The sequence below is a fragment of the Zosterops lateralis genome, assembly GCF_965231275.1.
Source record: "Zosterops lateralis genome assembly, chromosome: 13".
Lineage (NCBI taxonomy): Eukaryota > Metazoa > Chordata > Aves > Passeriformes > Zosteropidae > Zosterops > Zosterops lateralis.
In genome coordinates, this window is record NC_139773.1 from 6,704,307 (window position 1) to 6,720,140 (window position 15,834).

Below are 15,834 nucleotides of genomic sequence, written 5' to 3' on the forward strand. Positions count from 1 at the left end.
AAACTAAAGTAAGGTCAAACTCTTTAAAACTTTAAATATGCTGAAGTATACAATTTGATCTATAAAATAAGCTCTATGTAGTCTGAAGTATTTTCCCTCGTTAGGGAGTACTTTGAATAAGACATTCATACTATTCACATTCATGAGTTATGAGGTGATCTCACACTGGCATAAATATGTCAGGTCATCTAACTCTTATCATTGTGAAAATATTCTAAAACTACTAAGCTCGATAGAGCACATGAGTAACTTGACACCCAGGGGTGACCCCACTGACTCCAGGGAGGTTCAACTGTGCAAGCAAAATATTCACATATCAATGTTGCAGAGTTCTTGAAAGGGGGGAAATCCAGGCAGCACCCCAGCTCTCATGGAAAAATCTGTGGTAATTGCACACTTGATTCCCACTACAGCTTTGAAAGTATTCATCATAAACAATAAATGTTTGGAATGGCAATAACCTCCATCTTACAAAGATGCCTGAAAACCTACCTATGAGTAATTATTCTACTCCTTTCAGAACCTCTTTGATCAGATATCACCTTCTAATTCACCTCCTCCACCCTGCATTAATACCTGCATACTTTTTATTAAAATGCCAGTTTCCTAGATTCTTTTTTTAAGGGATACATTTTATAGCATAAATAATGTTGAGTTGGGCAGTTAAAGAAAAAAAAAAAGAAAAAGTGTCTATAAGTAAGTGTGTCATTGCTAAGGTGACACTGTTATAGCCAGATCATAACCAGGCCACTGTGCTGCCTGTGCCAGAACTGCATTTTCCAGCACTTGTTTTGGTCCTGCATTTAAATTCACAGGTTTTCATCACACATGGGCAAAAAATCAACACAAAGTTGAGAACTGTCATAGTCACTTTACACTCCCACAAAATGTAGCAGGGTATGTGTATCCCAGTAGAGAAGCAGAACTCATGTACACAATACAGGTGATTTCTGATTGCATTTACTACTTACAATATTCTTGTATCCTTGAAGAGGTCTAGAGGACACAGGTTTGGGATTTTTTTCATTCATTTTTCTTTAAAGCTTCTTATCACTACCTGGGAGATGTAAAATTTAACTCCTGTAACTAAAAATAGTGTGGTTCACCCCAGATAGCCACATGTGCCCATTTTATAGTAGAGCTCCACAAAAATTCTGGCCTCTGTCCAAATGTCTTCAAGGGAAGGAAGTGCCATTCTACTTCAGAACTCTCCTTTAATGTCATAGGAATTGTTATTGTCTGGATAGCTCTGAGATACAGCAATGTACACCTGCATTCCAAAAAACAAGTGCAAGCAGGAGAATGGCTTGGAGTTGTAATTCCCTTATTTTTTTTTCCTCCTGGACTAAGGGAGGGAAGTAATATTTATTCTTAAAAAGCATTTTGCTCCCCTTCCCTCACACCTACACAACCAAGGGACAGCATCATGCAGATTTGATGCACGGGCTCCTTCCTTTTCACAGACACGACCTTTGTTCTCACTCTGACTCCAAACTGCAATCCCAGAAGACCCAGAGTGGCCACAGAATAGATGGTTTTGCTCCCTGTATTAGGCTGTGGGGACAATCGAGCCCTTTAACTGAGCACACACTGACTCTTCTGCTCTGAATGTCTGGCATAACTCATCTTCCTATTCAGCAAGTGCAGCTTTTCGACTTTGAAAAATATTTGCCTTAGAATTCATCACAATTGTCCTTTTCCAAACTATTAGCCAGAAAACAAACATGTAAAGCCCTGAAGCTATGAGCTGAAGAAACAGACAATAAATGTCTTTAATTTCGTTGGGCAGACCAAGATGAGAGATCAAGTGGCATTTGGAATGCACATGAAGTCACTCACTGCTGTCACCTGAATTATCTATTGCCTTGCAAAAATGTAACCAATGGATGTCTGGAGCTGCAAAGCAGCCCAGCTGAATCCAGAAACACCTCCTAGCATTAGTTATTGTGCTCCAGGCAGCTCCTTGTGACATCTTCCACTGAGTCCTAAAGGAATGCTTCTCATAAATAAGTTTTTGGTCATTCTTTGGAGACAAATCCACCACTTTCTACTGAAAGCTGGAGGTGGTGTGGTCCAGATCAACGAGAACCTTTCACATGTAAAGAAGCCTTCACTAATATTTGCTTGCAGGTACTTTAAGATTTACTCTGGTAAATCTTAAAACTGCCTACAGAATCATCAGTCTGCTGTATCCCTTAAATCCTAACCTCTAAATCACATATAAGACTTACCAAGCCAACAGGCACATCAGCTTTCAGAACTGCAGATGAAGGGACATGGGCTGGTAAATACTGATATTTCTGCTCAAATGAATTAGCTTTCCAAGGAAGGTTACAGGAGTTTCACCCCAATGTTATATTTTCTTTAAGATCTGCAGTGTAGAAGTAAATACAAAATGGGTTATGCAACACTGGGGGCCTGCAGAGGGGTATAATTGCTTTAAACAATTCAGGCCTCTTACTCCATTCTGAATCACTTATTAGAAGGAGGTTCTGAGGAATTCCTCTGAAATATTCTTTATGGTTCAGTTGGCATTAGGTCCTCCACAGGAGAATCCAGAGGGGAGGCAGCATCAAATAGTAAACATGCTAACATCATACCCATGCCAGCATGTTCTACTTTTTAATATAAGTAATAGAGCAATACTGGATGTGTCTTAGGGGTGGGGATAAAAATTCAACCATGAAACAATTGTCTGTAAGAGCTCCTGCAAAAAAAATCCTCCTTAAGTTAATATGGAAAGGATGTTCTATTTCCAGATGTGGACTGTACCTGTTTTGAGGTGGGGACAGTGTTTGCTTTACAAACACAGTATTCTGGAAGTCATAACTTCACTAATGACATAAAGAGGCTTCTCCATTAGTCAAAATAAGCACAGGAAAATGAAAATTCCTGTACTTCAAAGAAGACCAGTGCAAGTCCCATGAAGCCATGCAACATCCACTCTAAACCTCAGCAGAGGGGCCAAAGAGATGAGCCAGGCTGCAGCTGACTAAAACAAAATGTTAACAGCATTCAGAAACATCCATTTTTTAAGCATAATCTATCCAAAGCAGAACGTGTCCCCCTCAGAGTCATGTGTCAGATGTCTGGGACATAGTAGGTGCCTGGTCTCTAGCAGTGTGGAGGTTCTTATCTAAGGTCCTGTGGCTGCACAAAATGAGGAATTCTACAGGGAATCCTAGAAGGGAATCTGAGCAAGCTGAACCCTCTTCCACATTATGTACAAATGGTGATTTCTAGGGAGTTTTGCTAGGAAGAAAACATCAGCAGGTTAGGAGTCAAGTTCATCTTTATCCACAGTTGTGAGCAGTTAAATTCTCATTGTGCTCAGTGTGGACCTTCCCTCTCTTTAGTGCAATACAAACAGTAATTTCACTGGCCAGTGGGGTAGGTCTTGGTGTTTGGACATTTTCAAGTTCTAGAAAGGATAGAGGGTATCAATTCACTCACAAAAGCTCCATCAACAGACAGTGAGTATTTCTGTGTTTAATGTTCTGTATCTCCTTGCCAATTTCTGAAGCCATCCATTGTTCTTCTGACTTAAACTGAACTGCAATTTTGGGTTATATCTTAACTTTATCAAGAAATCACTTTGTAGATTTTTGCTCGATAAACGATACCTGGTATAAACTGATGCTGCAATTTTTTCCTTAGGGGTGAATGTGGATTGAGAGAATATTCTGAAGTTAAAACTGTGACAATAAAGATCCCTCAGAAGAACTCCTAAAATGACAAAGGACCGTGTTGTGCAGAAGAGCACATGATGCCACCTTCTCTATTCCTTATGGAGACCAGCACTCAGGAATAAAAAGTGTTACACAATATATATTTAAGAAATTAAGTTGCAACATATATACTGGGCACATAACTGCGTAGGTAATGCAAACCAACTCTGCATGTTTTCATAAAACTCTCCTGAGAATCGTTACATCTTTATAAAACAAATCATAACGAGATAAAATTGCTACTGGGCATCATTTAATAACGGTTCCAGCTATAAAACTGTTAAATGCAAATGCATGCACACACACATTTATCTCTTCCTTAAATAAACAAAGTAAGTCTCACTGCTTTCAGGCTGCCTTCTCAAACAGACCTGCCTTGTACTGACACTGTAGTTTCAATTAGGGCTCTACAAGCCAGATTTTACCCAAAACATTAGCAATGAACAACACAAACAAGTGTCGTTGATGTTCTTAAAAAATAAAAGATTCTGAATGGTAATGGCCCCAAACCTGGTATAATGGCAACTTTCCAATTAGCATGCCCACAGAAAGAGGTCAGGCTGGGGAGGGAATCAATCTGCTGCATGGCCAGTGAAAGCCAAAGATTTTTCAGTGGGATTTGGCTTTCATGGCTCACAGCAATTTGGATTTCAAAGCTTATTTTCATAATTACTTTATGTCTTGCTATAAGCAAAAAGTCCTCCTTCATTTACAGGAACTTGAAGGGATTTACCTGCCTGCTAAAAGAGCAAGGCCAGACAGGGTGGGTGGGTGTTAACGAGAACAGGAACAGATTCCAAGGCTTCACAGAATATTTTAGCTTTCACTGCTTGTCTAGTTTTGTTGTTGTTGTTACTGTTGTTGCTTTCACCTTTTTTTTTCTTTTTTAAAACAAATATATGCACGCACAGGCTCCATTTATTTGTCTGCTATTAAACTGCCTGTGATTACACTGGGAATCATTAAGTACTTGTTACAGCTTTTACTAAATGATGTCTTGCCATCCTCACCATGCTTGTGCACCTCAGGTGATGTTACTGGCTGGTACTGAGCTTTCAATTATTTGGGTTTTTTTGGTCCAGGACAAAAAATATGAGCAAGCTCTTTCAGAACTGAGGTGTTTAAAGCCTGTCACATTATTACCTGCTGCCTACAGAATCTCTTCAAATCTATCACTGACAAACTAAACACTTTTTTCTTTTTTTAGCTGCAGAGCTCATCAATTCCCCATTTTTTAAAAGAGGTTTCATTTTATGTTTTAACTTAGAATTAAGAAAATCTATTTTAGAAGTACAGTAAATCATACACATTGTAGCTGCATGATCTGGGGTGTAAGGACAGAATTACAGCCTCAGGTGTAAGTTTTCCTAGCTGTGGAGTCTATGCTATGAACTGTTGACAACTCCAGCCCTGATCAGAAACTAATTTCTGCATGTTCTTAACTTCCTTTAGTCTCTGAGGAATTCCTCTTAGATCTGAAGTTGTATGTGTCCTTCAGCATACTGCTGGATCAGGACAAGAGTCTCCAGCACTTTGTAGTGTGGAGGCCCTCAATATTTTGTAACTCATGTCAAACTGTATATGTGTTTTTAAGCAATACATCTACCTGTTGTTACTCAGAACTGATAGGACATTCACAGACATGGAGATAAATCAAAGTATTCCTGAGCTGTTAAATTCAAATGCCATATACCTCTACTGTAGTGTATGTCAGAGTGAAGAAAAACAAAATACAGCAAGTAAGAGGTTAGTTATCTTTTAAACTGCAATATAAAATGTGAAAAAGGAGATTTTACTTCTTTTCTCCTATTTACTTAAAAAAGAAACTTCCTGTGCTTACAGCATTTACACCATGTACTCTTTTGTATTCTTTTCATGTATTTTGTATGTCTGTGCTTTATTCCCAATACATTCAGGTAAATAATATAGAGTTGCCATTTTTTTCAACCCTGTCACTGCAGCTCCATTTGATGTACACGGATTTGTGAAATCCTTTTTTAGATGTACCATCTGCATGGATCCAACAAAACATTTTTCCAGTCCCTGCAGCTTTTTGTTACAGTTTTTAATCATGTATATAGTTATATGTTATTAAAAAAGTAAAAGGATATTTTCTATGAAGTTTTTCCATTAAAAAGGTTTAGAGAAAGACTTTAGACTGTGAGACTCCTTTATTATTGACAGAGCTATAAAAATATTAAAAAAAATATTTTCTTAGCAAAAGATCTGCTCTCACAGTAGCTTTATTTTCATTTGCAAAAGTGAATGAAGTAAAAGGCCAATTACATTTTCTGGAATATTATTGCAGCTGTATGAAAACACTTGTGAATTGCAGATCTAGGTCATAGTCAAAGTTCATCCTCACCCTTATGGTCATAAAGTTTAGCTATTGGGGCAGGTCTGAAGTCATCAAAACCAGTGGGATACCCTTGCAAACTGCTGCATCGCAGCTTGATTTTTGGATAATGTTTTAAAAAATCACGATGACTTTTCTTTCTCTAGTAGATGTTTCACAGAGATCATTAAATTAACACTCAGACCTTTTATGGAGAAATAGTCTACTTAACTTTGATTTCAAAATACTAAAATGAGACAAGGACAGACTGAATTCACATGGCCAGGTACTATACAACTCTTCCTCAGGCAATGCCTTTATTCCAGATTTTCATTGCCAGGAGCTACATTCCTTTTTGATATGGTGCCTATTTAGGTAAAGTAACTCCTCAGTTAATACGGCCAAGCTACTCCATTGTATGGCAAGCAATGGTCCATCCTCAGTGTCACAGAATAATACTGCTGGTTTAATCAACACTTGAGAGGCAATAACATGAAGTAACTTGACTAGAATAAATGGGATCAAAGAGACTACTACTCAATAATAGGAAGGAAATTGGATTCTTAGGAAGGAGCACTGTTCTTGAAAGTTTGGAATATCAGGTATATATTAGACAGAGTATCAGTTCTATTTAACTAGTGGCATGGACAACTCTGTCGTGAGACTTGGCATGGACAATTAGCATTTTCCATATTCCCCATCTCTGACCCACTTGTCACCTGTCTCAGCACTCCAAGCAGGCACACAGGCACAAGCAATGGAGACCTTTTATGAAAGCAAAACAAAGGAAGGAAGGTTGTTCTGGAAGCCACTGGAAAAATGGAGTGTCTTCTAGTGAAATGAGGAAAGTTTAGTCCATAGCAAACAAACACTCCATAGAGCTCCAGCCAGTAAAAGTGAATGCATCAATAAAGGTGTACAGGTGTAGTAAAGGGAGAGTTTGGAACTAATTGTGCATCTCTTCTAGAAAAGGATGTGAAGAAGAGCAAGAAGTTTCAATTCTGTGGCCTTCAGACAAAGTAGTGGATATTGATACTACTTGGATAGCATTCACCCATTTATTGGTACTCTGTTACAGAGAATGCTCTTTCTCTTTCTTACCACAGAGCCCGGGATGAAAAATCTTGCCTTGCATATGCAGTGACACTGTGTGTCACAGTACCCTGTTATTTCTCAGTTCTGTCCTGGAAAAAAACAACCATAATAACACTGAATTCAGGGCACCAGCTGAGCTAGAGAGGAAGTCAAAGACAAGCAATACACTGTACTTTTTACTTATGACTCTGCATGGTTACACACAGAGCTCTGGAGAGCTACGTTTACCACCTTACATTTGCATCCATACGTCTCCATTTACTGCATGCTAAGTCCATCAACACAGGAAGTTATTTTTCTCATAACAACTTCATACCACAATGACTGATATTCACAGTGCTGTATCTATCAGGAAGCAGGAAAAGCCTCTGTGGCTATTAGATGCCATCAGCATTCCCAACCCATTCAAGCAGATTTCTCTCAGCACATTAGACTACAGCTGCATAAAACGCATCTTCCTCCCTTGTCCTCATTAAACACACAGTCTATAATTCTTTCTGTATCTTCACTGTATCTTTTGTGTCTGCTGACAGTGCACAGGTATCAGGGAACTGTGTGTGGCTCACCCAGAAAGCTCAGGAACTCCTGAAGCAAGTGTGGGACTTAAGCATGAAGTCAGGCCATTTATAAGGATAGATTAGTCTAAAGTGAGAATGGTGGTATAACTTCACATGACTAAAGCGTGGCAAGAATGTGTTACTACTAAGGCTTGAGGCTTGGGGTCCCACTTCCCTCTTCCACCCAGCACAGTGTGGAGTGCTGGGATGCTGGTTTCAATTAGCACTTTCCTAATTTTTCTCAGAGGACCGGAACTGACACACTGGAATTCAAGGTTAACACAAGTAACAGATGATTACAGCTGGCTGCAGCACAAGTTCAGGCATTTCAGTGGTGCAGAGCAGGTTAAGTATTTTGTGCAGCCACAGCTGCTGCACTGGGTAGTGCTCAGCACCAATGCGTGGTTGTCTGTGCCTTAGGCCTAGAGGATGCACACACACATAGGACTGGGAATCTGTCCCAAAGACAGTGAGGAGAGGCACAAGGCTGATTTGCCTCTTCATACAACTGGGGTAAGTCACCACAACTCTTGCATAATGTCCCACCTAAGTCCCTTAACTTACTCTTAGAGAGGGAGAAAAAGCACATCTGCATATCCCTGGTTCCTAAGAATGGCTGATTCTGAAACAGATCTACCAGCTGAGTTTACATCCTGAACCCTCACTAAAAGCCAGCACAGGTATTCTAGAGCTCAGTTGCATCATAAAGACCACAACTATTTTTTTCTTAAATATCATCAATTTAAATCCACTCAAGCCAGTGCTGAAGAGAGACTCCACCTACAATCGACTGCTTCTTTATGGTAAGCATTTGCACTGTTACTTTTCATGGGTTATTAGGATGAGTTCCATCAAATAACAGAGGCTGGTTTGTACTGTGCACAGCAAATGTATTTTTGGCTGTGCCTGCAGTGGCAGGAAACACTCTAGGGAACACTTTTTTCACCTGATTTCATGTGAAATTTATAAACACATTATGGAGGGCCTTTGCCATCATCCATAACACCTTAAAGTCACCAGTGCCCAGGAAGGCTGGGACATCTGCTGGGACAATCTGCCTTAAGGATCAACTGAGTCTACATTACTGATATGTTCCCCAGTGCACTACTGTAACCATTCCTTCTAACTGTAATTTAATCCTAGCATTTAACATTAAATCCTGCAATTCCAGGATGCTTTCAAGGTGTTTTTAACTGCCTGGAGTCTCTTGATGAGACACACTACATAAACCTGAATTATGCAACCACCACAGCAACAGACTGTAAGAAAAGCTCCAGCTGCAAGGGTTGCCAAGGAGGCTGTGCACACAGCAGGCTGGAGTAACCCAAAAGGGTGCTTGTGAAATGTTTGTGCTGCTGGCAGGCAGCACATTGCCAGGACAGATCACACATCATGCATTTGCACATCAAATGAAGCTGCACTGGTCTGAGAGCATGGGAAAGGCCTGTCTTGAACGGCATGTGTCCTACTTCCTAAACATGTATATTTTACACTTTACACTTGGTTATTGGCCAGATTGAAAGTACCGCAAGTTCCCCAAAGCTTGTCGTTTTGCCTTTGAAGTAGAACTGTTTGGATAATGTTTCCTTTGGCAATTTATCTATGTAACAAAGCAGGAACTTAACTGCATTGGTCTCTCAACAATCCTCCACTAGCTTTTGTCGAAGTCTTCATACTCTTGTGTGTATGCACTCTCATAGAATTTGATCATTTTTTGTGACCTTCCTTAGCCACTCTTCTCCTCACTTATGGTTCTGCATGGCGAGGCTGGTGCTCATATTAACTCACTTAATTCTGGGAGTTTTCCCTGGTCTATGTATGCCTGGCTGAGTTCCCTTTTCCTAGAATAGCATAATTAGCAAGATGTTTGTGCACACCTTGCTCCTGCTCCAAACAAAAAAGAAAATGTGTTTCTACTGCTTGCCCTTGCAAAAGAGCTCATGGTCCACCACTTTTCTCTCCATACTCTAACCATACCACAAGACAGGACACAAAACAGGATCTCCTGAGAAGTTTCTGCTGTTTTCTGCTTTCTGTTGGTCCAAAACCTCTCCCAGTGTCTTTGGCACTTGACATCTGATCTCAAAGCACAGTGAGTGCCTGGCAAGAGAGGCATCTTTTTAGCTTTTGATTTTGAACATCACAAACACTCAGGTTTCTGGGAAGGATGCTGAATGGAAAAGCACTCTTTGCTCCCACCAAGAAACTGCAGATAAGGAATTTTGGCTAAACCACTGCCCACTATAAATACCTAATGGCATCTCACAGCTTGTTCATTCACCAGAGAAGATTGTGGCTCTTGCTCAGAGCTGGCTGGTGAGATGCCCTATCCCAGGCTGTACAACTATGGGGACTAAGCAGACAGACTTTATTCAAATCAGGTATTCCAAGGAGTCCAGAAAAGTCACCAAATACTCCTCAGCCTTATTCCTCCAGCATCACGTGCATACATAGTCTATTTTAAATACAACCTGTCTGTGAAATCAAGGAGAAAAACATATTGTTACCAAAGAAATGGGCATTATCAGAGCTACCAGTCTGAGTAGCTCCCCCACCACAGCACTGCATTGTCCCAGGGTTGCCTTACCACAGGGGTGCCAGGTCTGGTGTGAGGGAGGAGGCTGCTGAGAGCACCATGCCCCTTCTATCCTGGCATGAAACTAAACTGGAGCAAGACCCTTTCTTGGAAATCTCTCCCATGTTTCTCCATGCATACTGCACACCTTAAGCCAGAGGAAGCCATTGTTACACTGCTCCTGGACACTGCTAAATTGTCCAGGTCTCCAATACATAGAGAACCACCTACCCCCATAATGAGACTGCAGCAAACCCAGAGCAATTCCTCCTCTATCTTTGTTGCAGCCCAGTCTCTCCAGCAGTCTTCCCCTTGCAGCATTTGCCTCCCAAGGACAAACACATTTCTGGGGAAAAATGCCCAGGAAATACCACCCATAAAATAGACTCTTACAGGAGTTTCCTTAGGGAATATCTGACACTCCACAAGTCCCATTAGATTCCCTTTTGTGAACCTTTCTGATGACACTATTTCAGATCACTCTAGTGGAGAATGATAGTAGGCTCCAGTTGCACAAAGCCTTTCAAAAAGACACAGAAAGATGCGCATATCTCCTGCATCTGTAGCAACTTCATAGTCAAGTCTCTGAGACAAATGTTTTAAGTTAATTTCATAATCCATTATAGAGACATTCCATTATAAAAACAACTATGACAAAAATCACTGCAGAAACTGTTTCTCAGTATTCAAAATCACCTTATAGCTCTTTTCTACGAAAATACCAAGCCTGTTTCAGTGAACTGCATGTGTATTATAGAAGGGTTGCTGCAATGCTCTGCTAAAAGACAGGATTGCTGGTTGCTTTCTATTGTAAAAACACATAGAGCATCCTGAACTCTTTCTCAGGGTTTTGGCAAAGAGGCTCTTTCAACTAACTGTGTTCTTAGGTAGAACAGCAACAAATGACTTGATGATTTGTTTTTACAATGTCCTCTCTGGGAAGACTAATTACCAGCTAACCTTCTAGCATGCAGTTTAAAACATGAAAAAAGTGGGGCCCCATTCCTTTTCAGGAAAAATTCATACTACAGACTACAGAATCTCTCTGAGTGAGGGCATTTTGCTGAAAGTTTCTAAAAGCTCTAGGATTATGGGCTGGCCAAGAGATTTCATGATGCTTTTAGAATTTTGCTGATAGAACGAAAAATTTTAGAATGAAAAATTGAGTGGAAAAAATCCCACGCTTTCCTCAGTTTTTCTATTTGTCTCTTTGGGGTAGTTATACAGTCACCAAACCAAAGCCACTCTAAATGCTGTTCCAATGCCGTTGAAGAGCTGTTTTGCTGACAAAACACAGAAGAACAAAGGTAAATTTCATGCATTAGTTGTGGAAGTTGTGTTCAGCAGCAAGAACCATGTTGCACAGAGCATCGTGTTGAGCCACCAGCAGATTCTGTCTGAAAAAGGAAATCAAACTGATGGGCTTCTTCCAATTTGTCTTTGTTTCACACAGTTTCAGGACAAGCCACTTTTCTTCCTTATTATTCTTCTTATTGGACTTCTATCTCCCTTCTTAATTCCTCTTCCTCTTGGAGTAAATGGTGCTTCTCCAAAGGTTTGGGCTGAGGCAAAGCCCTGAATATGCATTCAGTCTCTGCTGGTATTTTCCAGCTGTGCAATTGAACACTGGGAAGGCCAGGCAGTAGCTTCTCATTGGACTGTGTTCCTGGGTGATTCAGAGTGCAGAACCAAGGCAGCAAACATCTCTGAGTTTTCTGGCTCAGGCACAGCAGCCAGGGTTTGGTAAGTTATCAGTCACATCAGAACAGGTCTATCTTAACCATCCTCTCCATTCCAACACACCTGTTCCCCAATTGCAGTTATCAAGCTTTACAGCAAATAATTTTGTAATCTCCTTTTACTGGGCAACTAAGCAGCAACAAACATAGTGTATGTTCAGAACTCATTGTTCCAACATATTTTATAACCTTTAAGATAAAAGTAAACTTGCTAGATTTTTAAATCTTTCCCTGCTTTGAATGTTATTAAAGCTCTGGAAGACGTCCTCGATTACTTTATCTTGAGTTGCAAACCATTGCAAGCACAGGCTAATTAGGATCTGAGCAACTGTAGATGCTGCTGAGCAGAGAGAAAAATTGATAAACCAGGACAAAAATTACAGATGGGAATAGGGAGTGGGAGGCTTAAATGGTTTTTCACTTCCTCTTTTCCCCACATCCTTAGCACACCTCATAGAGTCTCATGCCCCCCTCCCAGTCATGCACTTGATCTCCTGCACAGCTCCTCCTCTACAACTGTCCTTTAAGTAGTATTATTTTAGAAATTCAAATAAAAAGGTTCCTCTGCATATAAGACATCTAGTTACATAAACCTCATACAATATTCAGAATTTCCAGAATCCATATAAAATCCAAACCCATGCATTTGCTTCAGCTGCTTATTTATGTCACGGGTTTTTAAGGAGTTCAGACCTGGAAAGAAACTTGTCCTCTCCTCTTCATGAGACTGTAGATATCATCACTTCCTATGGAATACATTTACAACACAAACAGGCTTTGGATGATCTACAAACCGAAGTTACAAGAACTGTGGGAGTTCCAGTTACAAGGTAAGCATCCATTTTGAAACTGTTCTAATAAAATCAAGTTATTTCAGCTGCAATGGCCTGCAGGGACAACAATATTTGCTTTCTTTTGCAACATCTTTGTCATCTTTGCTCCTTCATGGCACAAAAAAAGGAGAAGTTGCTAATTAATCACCTGATTATTTGTAGGCACTTGATCAAAACCACACCCTCACTGTCCTCTACAAACATCCTAGATTTGGTGTAGGCCTTGAAGGTTTTAAAAGTAAAATGAAAATCTTTGGAAAAAAAAAATCATTTTATAGACAAGAAGGTGATTGAGAAAAAAAATGGAGTAGCTCATCCCAAGATTGCAGAGGACAATTTGCTGCAAAGGCTAGGACTAAGCATGGATCTTCTGGGTCCAAGAGTGACCTGCTTGGTACTGGCTTGTTACTTCTACTATTACAAAGGAAAAATTAATACATGCAAACACATACATAGAGATGAGACTCTCGAAGTGGAATTCAATTTATCTAAAGATCTGTAGAAGTAGAATGTACACTTCTGACAAACTAAGCTGTGGAAAGCCCTTGAAATTCTTTGGAACTAATGATCTTTCAAGGCCTTATGTAGTGGAGTCTGATTTTCCTTGTGACACATAGCCACAGTAGCCACTCACTTCTACAAATTTAGACTCAGAGCAGCATCTCTCAGCTAATAAATACTAACATAAGTTTTCACCACAGCTTGACCATAGACAAATGAGCTTTTCAGCACTTGTAAAAGTCTCCTGCAGTTCTGGTGTGTTGTTTCCTGTTTCTCCACAGCCAAGTGGCAAGCTCCATCTTGGTTACACCTGTGATTTGTTTGTTTGCTTATTTTTATTTTTTTATTTATTTCAATCTCCTGCATTCCTTTTCTCACTCCATTCCCACAATTGCTCCCCACAACAGGTGAGTTTGGAGAGGACCTAAGCACTGTTCATCCCTGATGAGTTCACTGGGAACTGACTGTGTTCAGCACCTATAAAAACCTAAGATATACAGGTATTTGGGTATCTGTGAGGCATTAACTAAAGGAAGCAATTAGGGATCAGTTTGGGCTGATTGTGCTTAACACCAATTAATTGCAGCCTGACTAAAAATCTTTGAAAAGCTGAGTCTGGAGATGGAACCCTACCTGAGATTCCTAACTGAGGTCCAGCCAGCACAGGCCAGCAGTTGGAGATCAGACACACAGAGCAGGTATCAGCACCTCCAGATATTTAGAGCAAGATTCATCTTGTCCAGGTTCCTAATTTGGGAATCTTATTTTAATCTTACCCTGATTAATTCAAATCACAGTCAATGCTGTATGTTTTTAACTCACAGCTATTGATGGCTGATGGCAAAGCTCCATAACTATGTATGCAATGTACTGGGTCACCCTCAGGGAATCCTGATTAGAGCTTCTGACTAACTGTTGTGAAATCCTGAGGACCGAAAACACCAAGATGCCAATAAACAACTTCACTGTAACACAGGTACATTAATGCCTTGAGAATGTTAAAAAAAAAAAAAATTAAAAAGAAAGTGCATGCTTTTAAGAAAAAAAAAAAAAAACCCACTATAATTTTAGAAAAACTTATATAGAGAAAAACCACATAAAGAGAAACCAGTAGAAGTTTGTTCTGAGTTCTTGACAATCACCATCCTAAATGTTAAAGATTTTGTAAAGTAAACAGATAGTTCATGTTGATATGCTTTTTCTTAAACTCTTGCCACTTAATTATTTTGGTTCCTTATGTACCTAAATGTTTACATAGCATTATTTATGCAGGCCTGTACATTATTTCCCTCTACTCATTTATTACTAGTCTCGGTCCTCTTTTTTGCTGTCTAATACTGAACAAACAGCATACAGTCACAGTAGCTCCTTGCCCATAGCTCCTGGTATTTTCTTTTCACAGTACAATTCCCTCCTAGAAGATACCAAGCACTACAAACAATTTATTTGCCTTTGCAACTACAATAATATGCTCAAGCCAGTGCAAACAAGTGATGCAATGCAAGCTGTTCTTCCCAAGGGTGGAGAGCACTCCCCAACCAGACTCTCAACTTGTTTCTTCCCAAGGAGAATAACTTGTGAGGTCACTTTTGAACCCTTACTTCCCATGGGGTGGCCACAGTCCACTCAGCAGAGCTAAGGGAAAAGAAAATTCACCTTTGATCTATCCTTGCTCATATACAGTGTGTGTGAACTAGCAAACAGCAATACATAACATGAGTTAATTGCAGCTTCACTTGCAAAGATTGAAAGATTCTCCTAAATAACCTGAAAGAGCCATGACTATTAACAAATTCCAGTGACTTTATTCAGAAGCTCAAATGAGATGGAAACATCTAAACCCGGAATAAATTCCAAATGCACAAACCTCAATTATATTCTTAATGTTTCTCTAACAGTTGCTGGTGATTTCCATACAAATCTATCATTCAAAAAAATGTTTTAACTAAATGAAAAACAACACAATTTAAATAGACATGTTCATACTGTTTAAAGCACTGTGGAAATAGATAACACTAAAATATATTATTCAGTGTAACAAAGGAATTGATGGGATTAGTAATATAACAATTCCTTAGTTATTAGTCAGGCTGCTTTATATGACCATTGTTTGATCACTTAAAATCTACATTTGTTATTCTGATGAATATAAATGGCATTTTTTGTTATGATTTTACTCTTTAAGCAGCCAAAATATGTATCTCTGAATTGGCCCCCAACTGGCATTTGGACTTTTGGCAGTTTTTCAAATATATAACTAGAGATTAACAGAAAAACATATAAAAGAAGACATAAATTCAGATGCCTTAAGAAATGTTTGGACTTTTGCAAAATTTTGAACATCTCTGAACTCTCACCAAGGCTTAATACCCAAGTACACCTGTTGTCCTGTTCATTCCCCTGCTTCATTCCCATTCAGAATGTTCTTCATAGGGCAGTGCACCAGAAAATTTTTTCTGGTCATGACAGTC

The 15,834-nt window shown here is 39.6% G+C and overlaps 1 protein-coding gene across 1 annotated transcript in view; it reads left to right on the forward strand.

Annotated features, from left to right (window-relative positions):
• ALDH1A2 (aldehyde dehydrogenase 1 family member A2) overlaps positions 1–5,830 on the forward strand; it is a 54,108-nt gene extending 48,278 nt beyond the window's left edge. The window contains exon 13 of the mRNA XM_083871034.1: positions 3,658–5,830. Coding sequence (XP_083727160.1) covers positions 3,658–3,730 — 73 coding nt within the window. The 3' untranslated portion in view covers positions 3,731–5,830. The remainder of the gene's footprint in view (positions 1–3,657) is intronic.
• Positions 5,831–15,834: the final 10,004 nt, after the last annotated feature.